The sequence below is a fragment of the Oratosquilla oratoria genome, chromosome 42, assembly GCF_046742065.1.
Source record: "Oratosquilla oratoria isolate Oo_2021 chromosome 42, ASM4674206v1, whole genome shotgun sequence".
NCBI classification, from domain to species: Eukaryota; Metazoa; Arthropoda; class Malacostraca; order Stomatopoda; family Squillidae; genus Oratosquilla; species Oratosquilla oratoria.
In genome coordinates this window covers 4,715,413-4,735,412 of record NC_134818.1, presented here as the reverse complement: position 1 = coordinate 4,735,412, position 20,000 = coordinate 4,715,413, and the positions used below count along the sequence as shown (strand labels likewise).

Genomic DNA, 20,000 nt, shown 5'->3' with positions numbered 1-20,000 from the left:
TAACCTGAACCCAGGACATGTATTTTGTATTACTGTAATACTTGTATCTCTATTGGTAGGGGTAACAAGACATTCGGATCACCCTGTAGATATTTGAGTAGAATACTGCTGGAGTGGTTTTCTCGTTGCGTGTGGTGGGCTACGTTTATGTGATTAGAGAAAGAGTTTTTGTTGGAATATTTCAATATCTGTTGGATAAGTTTTGTGAGAAGTGTGAGATTGGGCAACGGACCTCTTTGAATCTATGTTGATTTAGCGAGGAAGGGATGTGTATTCTGATTTCATCTAGGATCAATCTTTTTATCAGTTTAGATATGGCAGAGTGGAGATGGCTAGGTTTGTAGGATGCTGGGCTTACTGGCGGCTCTTTTAACTTGTGAAGAAGTGTTTGCGATATTGAATTGTTGTTTTGGTGATGGTATTTTGTTTTGTGTTACTCCAAATGCATTATGGGTGGGTAGCGGATTCATATGTGTTTCTCTTTGTGTAAAGATCGTATATATTTCTCCATTGTTTTTACTTGTTTTGTGATGTCACTATTTAGTTTTTTTTTTCTGATAGATTCTTCTACTGTTTTCTTTTCTGATAGATTCTTCTACTGTACTATTTGATTTTATATTTTGTACTAGGAAGACGAACAAGGATGTGATATTTGTTTTGTAATTTTGACTATCACATAAAAAGAAAAATGTTTGTTCCTTTTAGTGTAGAGCTTGTGTGTATTTCACTGATTTTATCTGCGGATGGGAGATAAGCCAAACCAAACTTTTCAAAACACTTCTCCGTTTCTTCAGTGTATTCTAGCCATTTTGTTTTCTTGTAGTTCATATGTTCTTTTTTTTGGGGTGGATTTTATTTTCTTTCTGCAAGCTTCACGGTGATATTAGAAGAAAGGCGTCTAAATTGATCTTCTCGGTTGAGTGAAGAAGATCTTATTAAAATATCTGGAGAAATGCTTTTTGGTTGTATAGGGAAGACTGTGCAGGGAGTTGAGTTTAGTATAAGAACATAAGAATGAGGGAGACTGCAAGAGACCATAAGACCTACACTAGGTAGTTCCATGTCCATTACATAAGAGTTGCCTAGCCTTTTCTTAAAATATATGTTTACTAAGTCTATTTCATTCGTTGACCATTCTATTGGCAAACCAGTTCTTGTCTATTTTCTTCTCAAATCAAAATTTGTCCAATTTAAATCCATTACTGCGAGTCCGGCCCTGTTGTCTTAATATGATGATCTTGTTTATATCCCCCTTGTTAAAGCCCTTGATCCACTTGAACACCTCTATTAGGTCATCCCGCAACCTGTGTAGGTTGGGGAGTTGGTCTAGAAATCTGTTGTTTCTTGGATCAGTTGATTGTAGGTGTAGCCATATACTGTAGGGCTAGTGGGCGTTCAGGTGTCCGCCTAATAGTCTAAGTCACTGAATAATTGGTGTTAGGGTGTGTATCCTTAGGGTGTTGACGTAGTTAATGATATGCGGATGTTTGTGAGGTTGTATATAGTTTTCGTTATTTGTGTTTGTATGGTGATTATTTCTATTGCGACGGAGTGTTCAGTTTTCTATGTTTGGGAGTGTATTTTTGTGTACAGTGCGGCAACATCACCTTTGCGTTGTGTTCTGTCTTCTGCAACTAATGTAGTCTGTAAAGGATGGTTGTGTGGTGAGTGTCCAAAGTGTATCACTGCTTTGTGAAAGGAGTGTTTGTATAGGATGCCCTGCGGCTCTCCATGGTTGTGAGTCTATTTGTGTTTATTTGTACATTGCTTAGGTTGTGTTTGTTTTATGTTGGGATGTTTTTGGCTTCGAGTTCAGATCTTACAGGCAGCAGGTACAGTTTGTCGTGTATTGTTCTTTGTTGGTTAGCGTGGTGCATTTTCGGTTGGCCCAAGAAAGGCAGCTGTTGCAGTGATAAAACGTGTGCATACGTGATGGATTTTGTGGACTTGGGGAATGTGTAAGAGTTTGCGTTCTTTTCCATGTCGGCAGTTTGCAGAAGAGGGAGGACAGGCGCCGACAAGCTGTTCTTAAAAAAAAAAAAAAAAAAAAAAAAAAAAAAAAACGTATAGAATAAAAAGGAAGTTGGAATGTTCTGAAAGAGTGAACACTGGGTTTATCCCGGAGATCAGGTATCGGCCCCTTGGGATCCACCTTTGGGTGGAGGTGGATGCTTGTGGACTGCTCTGAGCGGTGGGATGGTGGATGCTTCCTCTTCAGGGGCGTCACTCGAAAGCTCAGCTCTTCGACATCAATGAAGAGGAAGTAGAGAGTAACCGAAATGAAATAAAAGATCAAGAAGAAAAGAACAATTCAATAAAAACGAGACATGAAGAAAGGGAACAAGAAGAAAAATAAAGGAAAAGAAAAGAATTGGAGATGGGGGAGAGGAAGCAAAAAGGGCACGGAAACGACGATAAACAAGACACGAAAGAGATAAAAAAAAAATGATGACGAGGACGACGACGATGATAACAAAGATGTCAGACAACATGAAGAAGACAGGATTGAAGAGAAGGAGGAAGAGGAAGCGAAATAGAGGAAGAAAAACAGGAGGAAAAGGAATAGGAGGTGGTGGTGGAGACACAAGTAGAGAAGGAGGAACTGGAGGAGGAAGAAGAGGAAGCCGTGGAGGAGTAGAATGAAGAATAGGAGGAAGATTAAAAAAATATTAGAAGGATTATAAAGATTATATTAAGAGGATAATTAAGAAGATTAAGGAGTGTTAGAAGGATTAGGATTAGGGTTAGGATTGAGATTAAGATCAGAAATAGGATTAGAAGCATCAGGAGGAGGAAGAGGAGGAAGAGGCAAAAGGGAATGAGGAGAAAGGAGGAAGATGACGACGACAACGACGACGACGTTGTTGATGATAATGATGATGAGGGGGAGGTGAAGGAAGAGGAGAAGGAGGAGGAGGAGGAGGAGGAGGAGGAGGAGGAGGAGGAGGAGGAAGAGGAGGAGGGCAGAGGTATGATAACAAGAGGAAAAGACTCCTCCTCAGAGGACTGACTAAGCGGCGGCGCCAATGGCGTCACAACACATCTTCCTGGCAGACATGGCGACGGGCGCCCTCCCCACCTCCCCCCTCCCCGCCCCCGTCGTCATAGCAACGTCGAGCGACGGGGGAGAGCGGGCGAGATGGACACTCTTCAGGACGAAGGAAAGAAGCGTTTAGGGGAGAGAACCTGAAGGATTTCTATGGGAGGGGAGGGTTATTTGAGGCGCATCTAGGGGGAAAACTGAAATCCAGGGACGAGAGTTTAGGGATATAGAGCTATTGCAAAAGGGATATAGGGTATTTTTGAAACGAGAAAAGGGAGGAACTGAAGAGAGAAGCTAAGGAATTTCCTTTCGTGAATTAGGGGTGTACCTAAAAGAGTCTGGGAAGTCTAGGGGAATATGGCGTATTTCTTGCTCGAGGAATGGGGAGCTGATGGGAAACCTGGAAAGATTCTAGGGGTATCTGAGGTAGAATCTAGGGGAAACAGAGAAATCTAAGGGAAAACATTTAGGGAGATTGGGATATTACAAAAAGCATACATTGTGGTTTATAGACAAAGGATGGGGAACTGAAGGGATATCTGGAGGGATTTCGGGGCATTGCAAGGGGATCTAAGAGGGAAAAGAGAAATCTAAGGGAAGAATTTAGGGAGAAAGAACTATTGCAAAGGAGGTTATGGGGTATTTTATAGAGAAGAGATGGGTAATTGAAGGGATATGAGCAGGGATTTCAGTAGCCTTTTACTGGGTATTTAGGGGATAGGGTAGTATGGTATGGGGATATTTCGAGGGGAAATTCAAAATATGCTGCAAGAGATATCTGAGGGGAAAGACTTGGTAGATATATTCCGTCAGCAATAACCAGCGCTTCTATCCCTGGGAACAATATTACACCGAAAAAATGGAGTCAAAGAGATGGTAAAGGAGAGATTTGAGGTTAACAGAACGAAGAGATGGCAGAAGCTAAATATATATATACGTATATATATATGCTAATAAGAACACGGGTACGTGTGTTCACTTATGCAAAGTAGACCACTTGGAAAAAAGAAACTAACGAAGCAGAGCGCTTTCGTATATTACATCTTCAGTGCGTATATATATATATATATATATATATATATATATATATATATATATATATTGTAGAGACTAGTCTCCAAATATTCTTTGTTGGGATACTACGGATATTTATCAGGGTATAGGGAATATATGGGATATTCTGGGATTATGAATAACTCGAAGGAGGAGGCGGGATATTTCTGAGATATTTCACACGAATTTTCAGGTATCTACAAATGAATATTTTTTTCTTATTAAAGTTCAATGGGATATTTAGTTATAAAAAATACCATAGGGATTTGAGGAACTTTAGGGGAAATAAGTAGTTCTTAGAACAACCGAGACTGATAAAGGGTTTTAGGGATATAAAATGAGGTAATTAGATAATCTAGGGAGAAAATTTAGGGGCAACGGGAGATAATTTGGAGGATTTGGGGAACTTTTTGAGGGAAATGGAGGAGATTCTATGGAGATTACAAGGAGGTGGAGGTGGCGATGGAGGTGGTAGAGAGCGGAGAAATGGTGAAACTAATATACTTGATATAATTTATTCTGGTCAACACTAATTTTTTTTTTTTTTTTTTTTATCCAGGTGAGATATGGACCTGGGGCATAATGGGGTCTCGGTCGACAGAGGTCTCAGAGAGAGAGAGAGAGAGAGAGAGAGAGAGAGAGAGAGAGAGAGAGAGAGAGAGAGAGAGAGAGAGAGAGAGAGAGAGAATGAGAGAGAGAGAGAGAATGAGAGAGAGAAAGAGATAGAGAGAATGAGAGAGAGAGAGGGAGAGAGAGAGAGGGAGAGAGAGGGAGAAAGAAAGAGAGAGAGAGTGGGGGAGGGAGAGAGAGAGGAAGAAAAAGAGAGAGAAATAGAGTGGGGAGAGAGAGAGCGAGAGAGAGAGAGGGAGTGGGGGAGGGTTGTACAGAAACGTTAAAGTAGTGTGTCTGAACCAGACCTTCAGACTTTGGGAGGAAGAAAGAGGGGAAATGGGAAATGGGGTGGGAGGGAGGGAGGGGAGAGTGGGGGGGGAGTGGGGGTCCGGGGGGGAGAGTGGGGGTCCGGGGGGAGGTCTGAGGGGTCGGGGGGGGGGAGGAAGCAGAGAAATGGTAAAGATTAGGCTGAAGAAACCGAAGAATGTAATATGAATGTTACGAGAGGGAGGGAGGGAGGGAGAGGGGTAATGAGGAATGAAGGGAGGGAAAGAGAGGGGAGAGGGAAAGAGGGGAGGGTAAGAGAGGGAAGGGGAAGAGAAGGAAGGGAGAGAGAGGAGAGGGGAAAAGAGGAGAAGTGAGAAGAGGAGAAGAGAGGGGAGGGGAAGAGAGGGGAGGGGAAGAGAGGGGAAGGAAAGGGAGGGGAAGACAAAGGAGGATAAGAGAGAGGAGGTGAGAAGAGGGGAAGAGAGCGGTGGGGAAAGAGAGCAAGATGAAAAAGAGGGAATGCGAAGGGAATGGAGAGGAGAGGAAGAGAGGGAAGGGGAAAAGAGAGAGAGAGAGAGAGAGAGAGAGAGAGAGAGAGAGAGAGAGAGAGAGAGAGAGAGAGAGAGAGAGAGAGAGAGAGAGAGAGAGAGAGAGAGAGAGAGAGAGAGAGAGAGAGAGAGAGAGAGAGAGAGAGAGAGAGAGAGAGAGAGAGAGAGAGAGAGAGAGGAGATGGAAGGGGTTGGGAAGAATCGGTAGGGATCTTGAAGGAAACGGAGAAGAGAGAAAGAGAGAGGCCGGGAGGGTAATGGGTACATGGAGTGGAAGAGGAGGGAGGGAGGGAGAGGGAAGGAGAGGGGAGGGGAGGGGAGGGGAGGGAAAGGAGAGGTGAGGAAGAGAGATGTTGCTAGGGAGTTTGAAAGGGAGGAGGGTAAGAGGGAGGAGGGAAGGGAGGAGGGAGGGGAGTGTCGTGGTACATATTGGTGGAAGGAGATGGAGGAGGAGGAGGAGGAGGGGGAGGAGGAGGAGGAGGAGAATGGAGTGGTGGATGGACGAATGAAAAGGAGTAAGAAGAGGAGGAAGAAGAAGAGAAGGAGTAAGAGGAGGAGGAAGAGGAAGATGAGAAAGAGAAAAAGGAGGAGGAAAAGGAGGAGGAGGAGAAAGAGGAAGAAAAGGAGGTGGAGAAAGAGGAAGAAAAGGAGGAGGAGGAGGAGGAGGAGAAAGAGTAAGAAAAGGAGGAGGAGGAGGAGGAAGAAGAGGAGGAGGAGGAGGACAAGATTTATGGGGGATTACGAGGAGGAGGGTACGAAGGAAAGGGGAAAGGTAAAGGAAAGTGAGAGAATGGGAGAAGGAAAGGGAAAAGGGTATTGGGAAAAGGAAAGGGAAGGGGCGAGGAAGACCAGTAGTACTTCTTCGTCTATATCCAGCGCTTCTATCCTTCAAGGTAAAGGGAGAGGATGCAAGGAGTGGGAGTGAATGGAGGGGATTAAAGGAGGTAAGGATGGACGAGAACGGAGTAGGAGGTAAGGAGGGAGGGACGAAGGGAGAGAGAGTGGAGGGTGGAGGGTGGGAGGCAAGGGGAGGAGTGGAAGAGCGGGGACAAAGGAGTGAGGAAGGGAAGGAGTGAGGAAGGGAAGGAGGGAGGGAAGGAGGGAAGGAGGGAGGGAAGGAGGGAAGGAGGGAGGGAAGGAGGGAAGGAGGGAGGGGGGAGGTTTAACAAGAGGGCAAGAAGATCAGAGAGGTAGAAGGAGGTAGAGGTGGAGGAGGCTGAGAGAAGGAGTGAACGAATGAGTGAGTGAGAGAGAGAGAGGGAGGGAGGGAGGGTGGAGGGAAGGAGGGAGAGTGGGAGGAAGGGAGGGAGGAAGGGAGGGAGGGAGGGAGGGAGGGAAATAGGGGCGATGGAAATGAGGGGGAGGGGGGAGGGAGGGGAAGGGCGAGGGAGGGAGGGAGAGAAGGTGGAGGAAGAAAGGTGAGTGGAGTGGTAGGACGGAGGGAGGGAGGGAGGGTTGTAGAGGAAGAAAGGGAGGTCGGTCTTTGGCCACAAGGGGCTTGTGATTACAAGGGAGTGGAGGGGAAGCAGAGAGAGGGGAGAGGGAGGGAGGAGAGGGAGGAGAGGGAGGGAAGGAGGAGAAGGAGGGAGGGAAGGAGGAGAGGGAGGGAGGAGAAGGAGGGAGAGAGGGAGGAAGAGGAATGGAGGAGAAGGAGGGAGGGAGAGAGGGAGGAGAGAGAGGTATGGTAAGGGAGAGCGGAAGGAAGGGAGTGTTGGAGGGGAGGGAGGGAGGAGAGGGAGAGGAGGGAGGGAGGGAGGAAAGGGAGGGAGGGAGGAGAGGGAGGGAGTGAGGAGAGGGAGGGAGGGAGGAGAAGGAGGGAGGGAGAGAGGAGAAGGAGGGAGGGAGTGAGGAGGAGGGAGGGAGGGAGGAGAAGGAGGGAGAAGAGGGAGGAAGGAAGGGAGGGAGGAGAGAGAGGTATGGTACGGGAGGGCGGGAGGAAGGGAGTGTTGGAGGGGAGGGAGGGAAGAGAGAGAGGGAGGGAGGGAGAGGTAGGGTAAGGGAAGGCGGGAGGGAGTATTGGAGGGGAGGGAGGGAGGGAGGGAGAGGTAGGGTAAGGGAAGGCGGGAGGGAGTATTGGAGGGGAGGGAGGGAGGGAGGGAGGGAGGGAGGGAGGGAGGGAGGGAGGGAGGGAGGAGAGGGAGGGAGGGAGGAGAGGGAGGTATGAATAAAGCAGACCGGATGCGAGGCAGCGGGCCTTCAACCAAAGAACCAACATTACCTCCAGCTTGTGTTCAAGTGCACTTGTTCACAGGTGCACAGAATGCACAGATGCACAAGTTACATGTGTAAAGGTGTACAGGTGCACAGAATGCACAGATGCACATGTGTACAAGTTACATGTGTACAGGTACACAGGCGTACACATACACATGTGTACAAGTTACATGTGTAAAGGTGTACAGGTATACAGATGCACATGCGTACAAGTTACATGTGAACAGGTGTACAGATGTACAGATGCACTGCTATGGATGTCATAAATACGCATTTGTACAAATGTGCAAATGCGCAGATGTTTGAGTCTGTTCGTACCTGTACATTCATCCTCCTGTAGCTGCAATAGATTACAGGTGTTCAATTGCAATATAGGTGAGTTTGGCATGTGCAGGTGTTCAAGATATGAACCTTTGTTCATAAGATGTTCTATTCACCTGTGCTTTAGGAACCATGGCACAGGTGTCATGTGCACAGGTGTCGGCTCTACAGGTGTTCTTCCCGCCGAAGTTCTGTTCTTTTATGAACACTTCCTGTTCACACTTACCCTGAAGAACTTCTCCCTGCTGACTGGACGACAACAAAGAACATTTCCCTCCTCCTCCTCCTCCTCCTCCTCCCTCTTCCTCCTTCGTTCCTTCCCTGTCTGAACTATGTTGAACGCCCTCTCCTCCACCTCCCCCCTCCACTTCTCAGTCCAGCCAACGCAAGCTTCCCTCTTTCCCTCCCCTCTACTCCGCCTTTCCCCTCTCCTCGCAACCCCTCAGTCTATATAACCACCTCAACACCTCTTATCTCACCCATGGAACCTTGTCCCAATGCCCAAGCCACCCATTACTCTGATCAACCCCATCCCTAAGGTCACCATCCCACGCCCATGCAGTGGGAAGTGAGAAACCCCTGGTAGGGCTAAACCCTGTCAACCCTGTCATTTGTGGCAAGCCGTCTTTTTTTTTTTTTTTTTTTTTTTTTTTTTAAGGCCCAGCCCTAAAGCATTACCACCTAACGTTAACCTAACTTAACCTAATCTAGCTTATCGAGCAGGCCAACCGAGCCTAAACCTCCCTCAACCTCAACTCAACCTAACCTCATCCATCCTCAAACAACCTAATCCGGTGGAGCCACCTCACCCAGTCCGTTAATCACATAACCCAACCCAACCCACCCATTCACCTTCCCAACGTTCTCCGACCCACACACATCACACGGAACACTCCCGCTCCCGATGTCCCTTCCTCCTCCTCCTCCTCCTCCTCCTCCTCCTCTTTTAGACATGGTTCGGCAGGTCCTCCTGGTCTACCACGTCTTTATTTTCCTTTGGCCTGCTATGCATAGAAGCTTCCTTGTCTCTCCTCCTCCTCCTCCTCCTCCTCGTCCTCCTCCTCTTTCTCAGAGCTCTTGTTCTGAGGCTGACCTCGACCAAGGTCTTAGATGGCCATACTGAGGCCGACCCTTGAGTCGATACACACACACACACACGCACACACACACACACACGCGCGCACACACACACACACACACACACACACACACACATATATATATATATATATAATTATATGTATATATATGTATGTCACCACAGTACGTCACCAGGTGAAAGAGTTCGACACCGACCCGAAGGTCAGTCTACCTCAACCATCCTTTTCAATCCAATAGCGCATCATTAGCATTGTCCAAACACTATAGTCTGTTTCATCGAGCCTTAGAAAAGCGAGACTCACTTGTATGGCAACAACTCCAGCCAATCAGCTAGAACTGTTGCCATAAAGCGAGTCCAGCTTTTCTCGGGCCGAGTGAGAGTAAGGGGTGAGCTTTATTCAGTCGAAGGGTTCTCCCGACGTGGGGGAGTTCGTGGGGGGCGGGTTGGGTCGCCATAGAGAGGCAGGTCAACTTCGGGCTCAAACTGTGATCCCTGAGGGACACCACCATTGTTAAGAACTCCAAGCATCCGGCAGCCCGGTCAATATTCTCAAACATTCAATCATTACGTTCACACAGGCGAGTAGAGGGATATGGGAGGAAGAGGAAGAGGAAGAGAGGGAGAGGGAAAGGGAAAAGGAGATGGGGGAAAGGAAGAGGAAGATGGTGGGAGGGTGAAGGCAGCATGGATGGAAAGGGCAATGAAGCAAAGAGGTTTCAGTCCAAAGTTCTGTGTTTCATGAGAGGGAACGGAAATGAATTAGTCTTTATGCTAAGTCTTCATAGAGTCGAGAGATAGGAGGGTATCCATTGTAGGAAGGGGGTGGGGTGGGGGGAAACGGGGGGAGGAGGGGAATAAACCAGATTTAACAAGCGTTGCCCGACTTTCCTTCTTGCCCATATTCCAAATCCGGCCTCCATTTTCTTGGTCATATCTTTTGCCTCTGATTCCTTCCTTCCTCGAGATTTCCCTTTCTTACCCTTTACCCCTTCTCTTGCCCTTTCCCCTTATCTCCTGCTTTACCTTTCTTGTCCTTCTTTCATGTCCAAACCATCTATTTCTCCCATTTCCCGTATATTTCCCCATTACTAAGCCAATTTCTCCCTCCCATTCTTCGTCGCTCCTTCTCCTGCTTCCATCACCAGCGGCCTTCCTTCTTCTAATCTTTATCCTCTCCTCCCTTTCTTGCGTTTCTTTCCTTTAATTCCCTTTGTTTCAACTTCCCTTGACCTACTTTATTTTCTTGCCCTACTTACCGAATGGAATACTGACTGTGGAAACTTTATGCAGTCAACATTCTATAATCTTTAGTGACACAGCATTCTTTTGTGACTGGAACCTAGCCTTGAAAAAAAAAAAATCCCTTAAATATTTCCTAAAATCTACCCTTTGCCACCCCTACGACTACACCTCTTCTCCCCTAGGAGAGAAGCGCTGGTCATTACCAACAAAATACCTCCACCCTATCTTACTCCATGTGGAGCTATCCCTTCCATTGCACCAACTCCATCTTTGATTTGCCTCCCTCCCTTCCGCCTCAGATCCCACATCAAGGCTCCTCGCCTGCATCAGCAGTCTGCAGAAGCTCATAAGCTCCTCAGGAGACTGCAGGGTCGCAGAAGGGGGGAGGCAAGATCCCCCTATGGAGGCGAAGAACGCCCCCAAAGGCCATCGCCCGTCGACGGAAGCTTCCCGTCCGTGACGACACATGTAAACATCGTGACGTCACGTCCGGCTCACGTGGAAGCTCGGAGAGGTGAAGGGATGGGGAGACGAGCCGTGTACAGGCCTTCTGGGGGATTGTGAATCGATGGTGAAGGATGGAGACGCATTTATCTGGCAGATGAAAGGAAATCGCGATTCTGCTGGAAAGGTCCATCTGATTCCATCCGATTTAAGAGAGTTTGTGTGTATGAGCACAGAGATGAATATCTAGATAACCATAAACTTATCTAATTGTATACAAACATCACACACACGCGCGCTCGCTCGCGCACACGCACACCTAGTAACGCTGCGCTGCGAGTCGTCACTCCAACTCTCGTGGGCGGGGAGTTGGGTGTGTGTGTGTACGCGTGTAAGGTCACAGCATTAACCATAGATCGGTGACATATGAACTCTGAGCTCTCTTCCGGGAGGGTAATAGCTGTCGATCACGAGTCCAACGCGTGATCCAAGACCATGGTGAAACACACACACACACACACACACACACACACACACACACACACACACACACACACACACACACATTTAATGCACGTATAACTCGGCATGATTCCGTTCCTAATGAAGCTTTTGAAGCTTCCGAGCAATGCCTTCGTGGGAAGGTGCGAAGTCCAAAGGCCACCTGGACTGTTTAATTAAATCTCTCGGACGTATCTCGATGAACAGGCGCCCCTTCTTAGGGATTGGCCAGTCTGGTCGAAAGACGACGAAGAGCTTTAATTAAACAGTTCGAACTTCTTTTTCTGAAAGGAGGGGAGGCCTTCGATGGCACGTTCTCGAAGAACCCCCCAAAAGAAGAAGACGAAGAAGACGAAGAAGAATAAGAAGAAGAAGAAGAAAGATTTTGGGAAGATCCTATAAAAGCTTGGTAATGGTTTATCAGGGTAGACTTCTTGTTTACATATATACTTACAAACATTCGAGAATATGTATATGTATTTAAATATTATGTACGTGTATGTGTGCATCATGTATCTTTATATTTGTGTGTGTATATATATATATATATATATATATATATATATATGTATCATTTACGTATCATGAAGGTGTGTATATATCATGCATGTATTATGTGTGCATTCATGAATGTATAAATGTATTATATACGTACGTATGCATTATTCATATATGTATGCATACATGTGTATGTTCATCTAAGTAAAAGTAGTAGGCCAAGAACTCCTCTAAAATTGAAGAAAAAAAAAAAACGGCGCTAGGAAAATGAAAAAAAAAAGAAGAAGAAAAGAAAAAATGTTCCTTCTTGTAGGGTGTGAAGGAGATTTCCGACAGGCGGGTGGAGGTGGAGGTGGATGGGTGGGACAGAGAAGGGGGAGTTGGGCAAGATAAATTGACGCATCTTGCGCCCCTCCTCGGAAAGGCCTCTAAGAGGGCACGGGACGTGAGAGGTGCCTCTAAGAGGGGATGCAAGGCGGGAAAGATGGCTCTAACAAGAGGCGTGAGGCGTCCTAGGCTTGGCGGGTCGTCAATGGGAGAGATTGGGTCATTTGTCGAGTTAATGGACGGCGTCTCAGCCCTCTAATGGGCTTAATGGGCGCCCTTCGAGTCGAATAAAATCGTCAGGCGAAAGCCAGGATAAACCATTACGACTTGAGGTTTTCTTTGATGGGAAAAATTCTTCCTAAGAGCTGGATCAAAATTATAAGATAAATGGAGAAAAAAGGAGAGAAAGAAGAAAAGAGAAAACAGGAAAAAAGGGGAAAGAGAGAACACAATGAAGAACAAGAGAGATGATGATGATGATGATGATGGCGATAATGATAATAATGATAGTAATAATAATAATATCAATAATAATAATAATAATAATGATAATAACAAAAATAATAATGATAATAGCAATAATAATATTAACAATAATGATAATAATAATACTAATACTAATAATAATAATACTAATAACAATAATAGTAACGATAATAATAATAATTAATAACAATAATAATAACAGGAGCATTAATAATAATGACCGTAATGATAAATGTTTCTTTACATATTACTAAGCAAAGGGCTGCCTATCTCAAATAACGAGAAAATACTAAAAGTCCTATTGCCTATTAAAATATTAACATGGAAGGGTAAAGCACCTATGAGTTAATATACACGGACGTAGTCATACATGTGTACACACACACATACACACGCACACACACACACACACACACACACACACGCGCGCGCGCACACACATCCGGGAGGCTAATAGATGTCGATTGCGAGTCTAGCATGAGATCCAAGATCATGGCGAGTCACACACACACACATACACACACACACACACACACACACACACACACACACACACACACACACACACACACACACACACACACACAGCTCGTGGCGCTGTGGTTAGAGTTCTCGCCTGCCAGTACGGCGGTCCGGGTTCGACTTCCGACCGACCAGAGCTGAAATAATTTCAGTATCGCTTCGCTGCGGGGTGTTACTCCAACTCTCGTGGGAGAGGAATTGGGTGTGTGTGTGCGTGTAAGGTCACAGTATTACCCATAGATCGGTCATACGAGCTCTGAGCTCTCATTCGGGAGGTTAATAACTGTCGATCACGAGTCCAACGCGTGGTCCAAGACCATGGTGTATCACACACACATATATCCTAGTAGCTAATAGCTGTCGATCGCGAGTCCAGCACGTGATCCAAGATCATGGTGGGTCACACACACACACACACACACACAGATACACACGTGCGCGCGCACACACACAGACACACTAATTGTGTTCGTAAGGTCAAGCAATTAACCCAACCTGGCCTAAGTTGATTTGGGCGATTCACAGGCTCCCGCGCCCAAATTCAGTGACCCATTCAGCTGTTGCTATTACAGACTTCAGCTTCTTCCTGAAACTTGGCTGAAGTGCGCTTGCTCACCGAACACACGTTGTCCGGTAACTAGATGACCAAAAAACCGTTCGAAGAAGGGAGGTATAGTAATAGTGGACTGGCTAGTGAGGTTGTTTAATGTGTGTCTAAGGGAGGGTAGAGTACCGGAGGACTGGAGGAATACCTGTAATGTTCCGCTTTATTAGGGATTAGGGGACAAACATAAGAACATAAGAATGAAGGAGACTGCAAGAGACCATAAGGCCTACATTAGGCAGACGTGAGTAGTAGTTTCAGGGGGATCAGTTTGCTGAGTGTAGGTGGGAAGGCTTAAGGGATGGTGTTAATTGAGAAGATTAGGAGAGCAACAGAGGGAGTAATTGGTGAGGAACAGTGTGGGTTTAGGAAAGGTAGGGGTTGTGTGGAACAGATTTATGTAGTAAGACAGATATGTGAGAAAGCTTTAGCAAAAGGTAAGGATTTTTTTTCTTTTTCTTTTTTGGGGGGGCCTTTATGGATTTGAAAAAAGCTTATGACAGGGTAGACAGGAAGGCACTTTGGGAGGACTGGAAGATGTATGGGATTGTGGGGAAGCTGTTAAGTGCAGTCAATATTTTTACGAGGGTAGTAGAGCCTGTGATAGAATTGGAAATGGAGTGAGCGAGTGGTTTGAGGTAAAGGTGGGGCTGCATTAGGGATGTGCCATGTTGCTGAGGACTTAAGATGGTTAAAGAAAATGGAGAAAAGTGGGAGGCGAGCCAGTTGTTGTTTGCTGACAACACTACGCTTGTGGCAGGGTCAGAGGGGGGATTAAGGGAGTTAGTGAAGGAGTTTGGGAAGATATGGGATGGGGGAAATTTAGAGGTAAATGTGGATAAAAGTAAGGTGATGATATATATGCGGGGAGAAGATGGCAGCGAGTTGGAAGTCTGGCTGGAGGCTGGAGGAAGTGGATAACTTTAGGTATTTGTGGTCGCATGTAGCATGAAAGGCAGGAGTGGAGGTGGAAGTAAATTGCAGACTGAGAGAAACAAGTGAATGCCTTGGGGGTTAAAAAGTGTCATGAAAAATAGACATTTGGGAATGGACGCAAATAAGATTATAAAGGGGTGATTGTGCTAACGGCACTGGATGGGACTGATATTTGGAATCTAAGAAAGGCAGAGAGGAAAGAGTTTAAATGAGTTTGAAATGAAATGTCTGAGAGGTATGGTAGGGGTGACAAGGTTGCATAGAGTGAGAAACGAGGAGGTGAGGAGGAAAGCTGGGGTGGAAAAGGAGATGGCAGATAATACCGATGAAAGGATATTTGGATGGTTTGGACACATGGGAAGAATGAGTGAAGAAAGATAAGTAAAAGAGGTGTGAAAGGCAGAGGTGGGGGAGTGAAGTTAAGGGGAAGACCGAGGATGAGATGGATGGATGGGGTGAAAGGAGCGTTGAGCAAGAGGGGAATGCCTGTTGGGCAAGGAAGGGAGAAGACAGGAGATAGGGGTGAATGGAGAATGGCTGTGTATAGATGACACTGTGATGCAAAACAGGGAGGGGGTAGGGGATAGGAGGGGTAGGTAGTGGTTATGTATAAATGATTTTTTGACGCAGCCCGAAGGGATTTCTCCCCGTTTTCTCATTTTTTCTGCATGAGGGAACGGAGGAGATGGGGGTCGCCCATTAAGTGAAGCGGCCTTGCTGTGAATATGGGGTGTCGTGCTGCATTGCTTCTGATCCAAGGTAGTGGGCGGGATACAGTGATGATGTATCATCCATAAGGAGATAAAATGAGATGGAGGAAAGGGTGGTGGATGGGAGTGGAATACGTATCTTTTGATTTGGCTACCTCCCTTGTAAGGGGGAAAAAGCCTTGGTATATAGAGTATTATTATTATGATTATCATTATGATTATATGCATTATTATTACTATAACTATCATTAGTATTATCATTACCATAATTATTATCGTTATCATTAGTACTATCATTATTATCACCATTATTATTATTATTATTATCGTCATTATTATTGTTATTATTGTTACTATTCTAATTATTGTTATTATCATCATTATCATTACTACCACTACTACTAATAATGATAACAAATCCCGGTAAATGACATCCTTATGGACTTGTTTCCCTCCTTAAGCCAAGAGAGTTTGTGGGGCCGCACTAAACGGGATCAAGCCAAACTCTACTAACTCCTTAAACCGAGTTAACCCGCTATTACAACTCTTGCGCCGAGAACCACGAGAAAACTCTGCACTGACGAGGACGTCTTCACCTTCTCGCGTCTCGAAGACGTCTTGATCTCGTCTCGAGGACGAAAGACGACGGCGTCAGGCGGACGTGTTTTCGTTTCATAAGAAAGTCTCATTCGGGTGTTTAGCTAAGACAACGTTGTTTTTCGAGAAGACACGGTCCCTTTGTGTGTGTGTGTGTGTGTGTGTGTGTGTGTGTGTGTGTGTGTGTGTGTGTGTGTGTGTGTGTGTGTGTGTGTGTGTGTGTGTGTGTGTGTGTGTGTGTGTGTGTGTATGCGTGTGTGTAGTTGGTGTATGCGCACGCCATGATAAAAAAGTCAGCTAATCTCTCTACCCTCCTTTATGACGTATTCATATACATTGATATGTTTATGTATGTATACACATGTATACATATGCAGACATATATGTGTGAATATGAATACACATGTACCCACATACATATATACTGTATATATATATATATATATATATATATATATATATATATATATATATATATATATATGTATGTATGTATATGCACATCTTTATCTTCACCGGCATAGCAGACAGGTTCTCTGTTCCCATGCGTTACATGACCAACACCAAAACTTTTTTTTTGTCGTCAACTCTGGCGTCGCCTCCGAGGACGACCCGTCGTAAGTCAACATTATCTTTAGTTCAAAGTTCCCCTCTAGATCACACAACCCAAGGCTCGAAGAGAAGAAGATGAAAAGGTCGGGAAAGGCGTCTTCTCCCCGCCATCTGTCCAATAGGAATCGAGCGTGGGAGGAATGCAGGGTTGTGATTGGTGGTTGGGGCCCTCAAAGACGGGATTTACGTGGCTCAAGCGTGTCTGAGGGTGTTAAGAAGTTTTGCAAATTTGTTGGAGGGCGTCTGGTAGCTCCTCTCCCGATCCCCTGAGATGGGGGAGGGATGGGGAATTTAGGGTACGGATGAAGATGTACTATATGGTTTGCTTTATATTAACGATTTTCATTTATTATCATTTACCTGTCAATTTATTATTATTTACTATGTACCTGTTTGTTTATTATTTAACTATACCTACCCATTTATTTATTTTATTTATATTATTAAAAAAAATATTTATTTCATTTTATTTTATTTTTGTTATCATTATTATTTTTTCGCACCTAGTTACAGTTTTTTCCGACCTAGTTATGGACCAAAAGGTCTCCTGTCGGCATGCTCAGCCTTTGAGAGAGAGAGAGAGAAAGAGAGAGAAAGAGAGAGAGAGAGAGAGAGAGAGAGAGAGAGAGAGAGAGAGAGAGAGAGAGAGAGAGAGAGGGAGAGAGAGAGGGATCTGATACCTCGTAGTGAAGACGAGGAACATGACTGTTATTCGGTACAGACAAAATCAGCAAAGCTATAAATCAGACATTCCCGACTTAATTTCCTACAGTGATCCCCTCTGAAGAGAAAACAAGAACTACAAAAACAACCGAAACCAAGAAAAAAAAAATCGCAAATAGTTGTCCCTTCCGAAGAGAAACCAAGAACAAGAAACCCCGAACTCACCTGATATCCACTTTCCCCTGAAGGACGGCGGATCGAAGTCTTGGCCCAAGACGTCTTCAAGACCAAACCTGCGGCCGGTGACCCTCGGACCTTCTTCGGGAGGCGTGAGGAGCACCACGGAGAAGACGATGAGGGCGCAGACGCAGCCGATCACGAGGAGTGCGATCAGGATCCCACGCCAGTTGCGTTGGTTGGGCGTGGAGGCCACTAACTCCTGTAGGAGAGCACGAAGAAGGAGAGAGTTAGTGTCTGTGTCCGTTAGGGTCTCCAAGGATATAGTGGGGGAGGAGGAGGAGGAGGACGTGGATGGGGGGGGGTGAGGTCGAAGTTCTGGAAAATATTGAAGAGGAGAGGATGGAGGACGAGGAGGAGGAAGAGGAGAGGATGGAGGACGAGGAGGAGGAAGAGGAGGAAGAGGAGGAAGAGTAGGAGGAAGAGGAGGACGAGGAGGTGGAGTGGGAGAAGGAGCAACAGTAGGAATAGTAGTAGTAGGAAGAGGAGTAGGAGGGGAAATAATATCAGGAGGAATAGTAATAGGGATAATAGTACGAGGAGAAGGAAGTGTAGAGGAAACAGTGACAGAAGGGGGAGCGGTAAGAGGAAGATGAGGAAGAGGAGCAGGGAGAGGAAGAGGAAGAGGAGGAACAGGAGATGTTAAAAAAGACAAATATTAGTTACATGACGTCAATAAGAGTCTTCAGAAGTATATAAAAAAAAAAAAAAAAAAATCGTTCCGTGAGTCGCTGTCCAGTCTCGAGTCAGGGAACCAGCGAGTCAAGAGTCCAGTACGAGTCGCAGTGAGTTCCTTGTTTCTTCGGTTTGAGTCAGAGTCAGCACGCTGAACAGGAAGATCGCTCCGGTCATTTGGAGATGTTATCTCTGAGTCACAATGAGTCCTTATGAGTGACATGACTCATGAAAAGTCATGGTCCAACACTTGGTTAATATTATATATATATATATATACATATATATACACATACAGTATACCAAGGCTTTTCCCCCCTTACAAGGGAGGTAGCCAAAAAGGAAAAGGCATAAAATCATTCCCACCCATTCCATCCCTGTATACACTCCACACCCCTCCACCCTCCCTCTTATCTTAGCACCTCCTGGATGACGGGTCATCCCTGCACCTTGTCCACTGCCCTGGGTCAGAAGCAGTGTCGCCAGACACAGCACATCCAAAGTGGAATAGGAAACACAGTAGACTTAGTCTGATTTTATTCCTGACTAGTTTTGCAGGTATGTTTATTCCTTTGACTAAGACTCCTGTGTTTCCTACTCCACTTACGCCAACCTGTCAGAATGTCTCAACAATTATATATATTATATATATATATATATATATATATATATATATATATATATATATATATACAGTATATATATATATAAGAGACAAGAACAGTATTCTGGAACTTTAATGATTTAATTTTGGCCAAAGTCAGATGATTTCATTCACCTTTGAGGCACTACTGGGTGTTAATAGTTTTCCCATACAATAGAAATATTAATATGATAATGATGATAAATATATAAAGATAATAGTAATAATAATTATAATAATATCAATGACAATAATGATAATAATAATGATGATGGTAATAATAATAATAATAATAGTAATAACAATAATGATAATAATAATAATAATAATGATTACAAAAATAATAGTAATAATGATAACAACGATAATAATGATAATAATACTGATAATAATAATAACAATAACAACAATGATAAAGATAATAATTAATAAAATAACAATAATAATAACAATAATAGCAATACTAAAATAATGATAATAATAATAATATCAATAAAAGAGCATTAAATAACAAACCAATAAAATAGATCACAAAAACAGGTGCCCAACACAACTAATGTACTAGTGACGTCATGGAATGCGTTCGATTGGGTGTCGCATCCTCATAGTCCTGGATTCGAGTCCCGCACAACTTTCCGCTTCCCAGCAATGACTGTTGTTACCTGCTCCCCAATAGTCCCTAAAGCCCATTATAGAACAAATGAGACGGCTTCGGCCGCAGATACTCAGGGCCTCCTTGCGTATGCTTCTCATCACTATACTTCACCTACTGTATGTAACTGCCTTACTATGCTGACCGGGAATATACTGTTGTGTGATGCATACATTTTCTTTGTGTGTTTTTTTCCACATCGTGTATTTCTTCTTTTCTGTGGCGTTCAGAAACCTCCATTGGGTACACCAAGCGGAGGGATTTGACATTGGTTAATTCCTTCCCTACCAACCCTAACTTGACCTAATCTAACCTAACCTAATATAAGTTAACCTTATCTACTCTAACTTGGCACTACCTAGTCCAACTCATCCATTCGCCAATCAAATAGGAGGAGTAGGAGGAGGAGTAGGAGGAAGAGGAGGAAAAGGAAAAGGAGTTGGAGGAGTAGGAGGAAGAGGAAGAAGAGGGAGGAGGAGAGGAGGAAGAGG

The 20,000-nt window shown here is 44.8% G+C and overlaps 1 protein-coding gene across 4 annotated transcripts in view; it reads right to left on the bottom strand.

The window, feature by feature from the left end:
• LOC143021705 (inactive dipeptidyl peptidase 10-like) overlaps positions 1–20,000 on the bottom strand; it is a 328,187-nt gene that overhangs the window by 74,445 nt on the left and 233,742 nt on the right. For all 4 annotated transcript variants that reach the window (XM_076179351.1, XM_076179353.1, XM_076179354.1 and 1 more), the window contains one exon: positions 17,528–17,741. In XM_076179351.1, the coding sequence (XP_076035466.1) occupies positions 17,528–17,741 (214 nt within the window). The remainder of the gene's footprint in view (positions 1–17,527; positions 17,742–20,000) is intronic.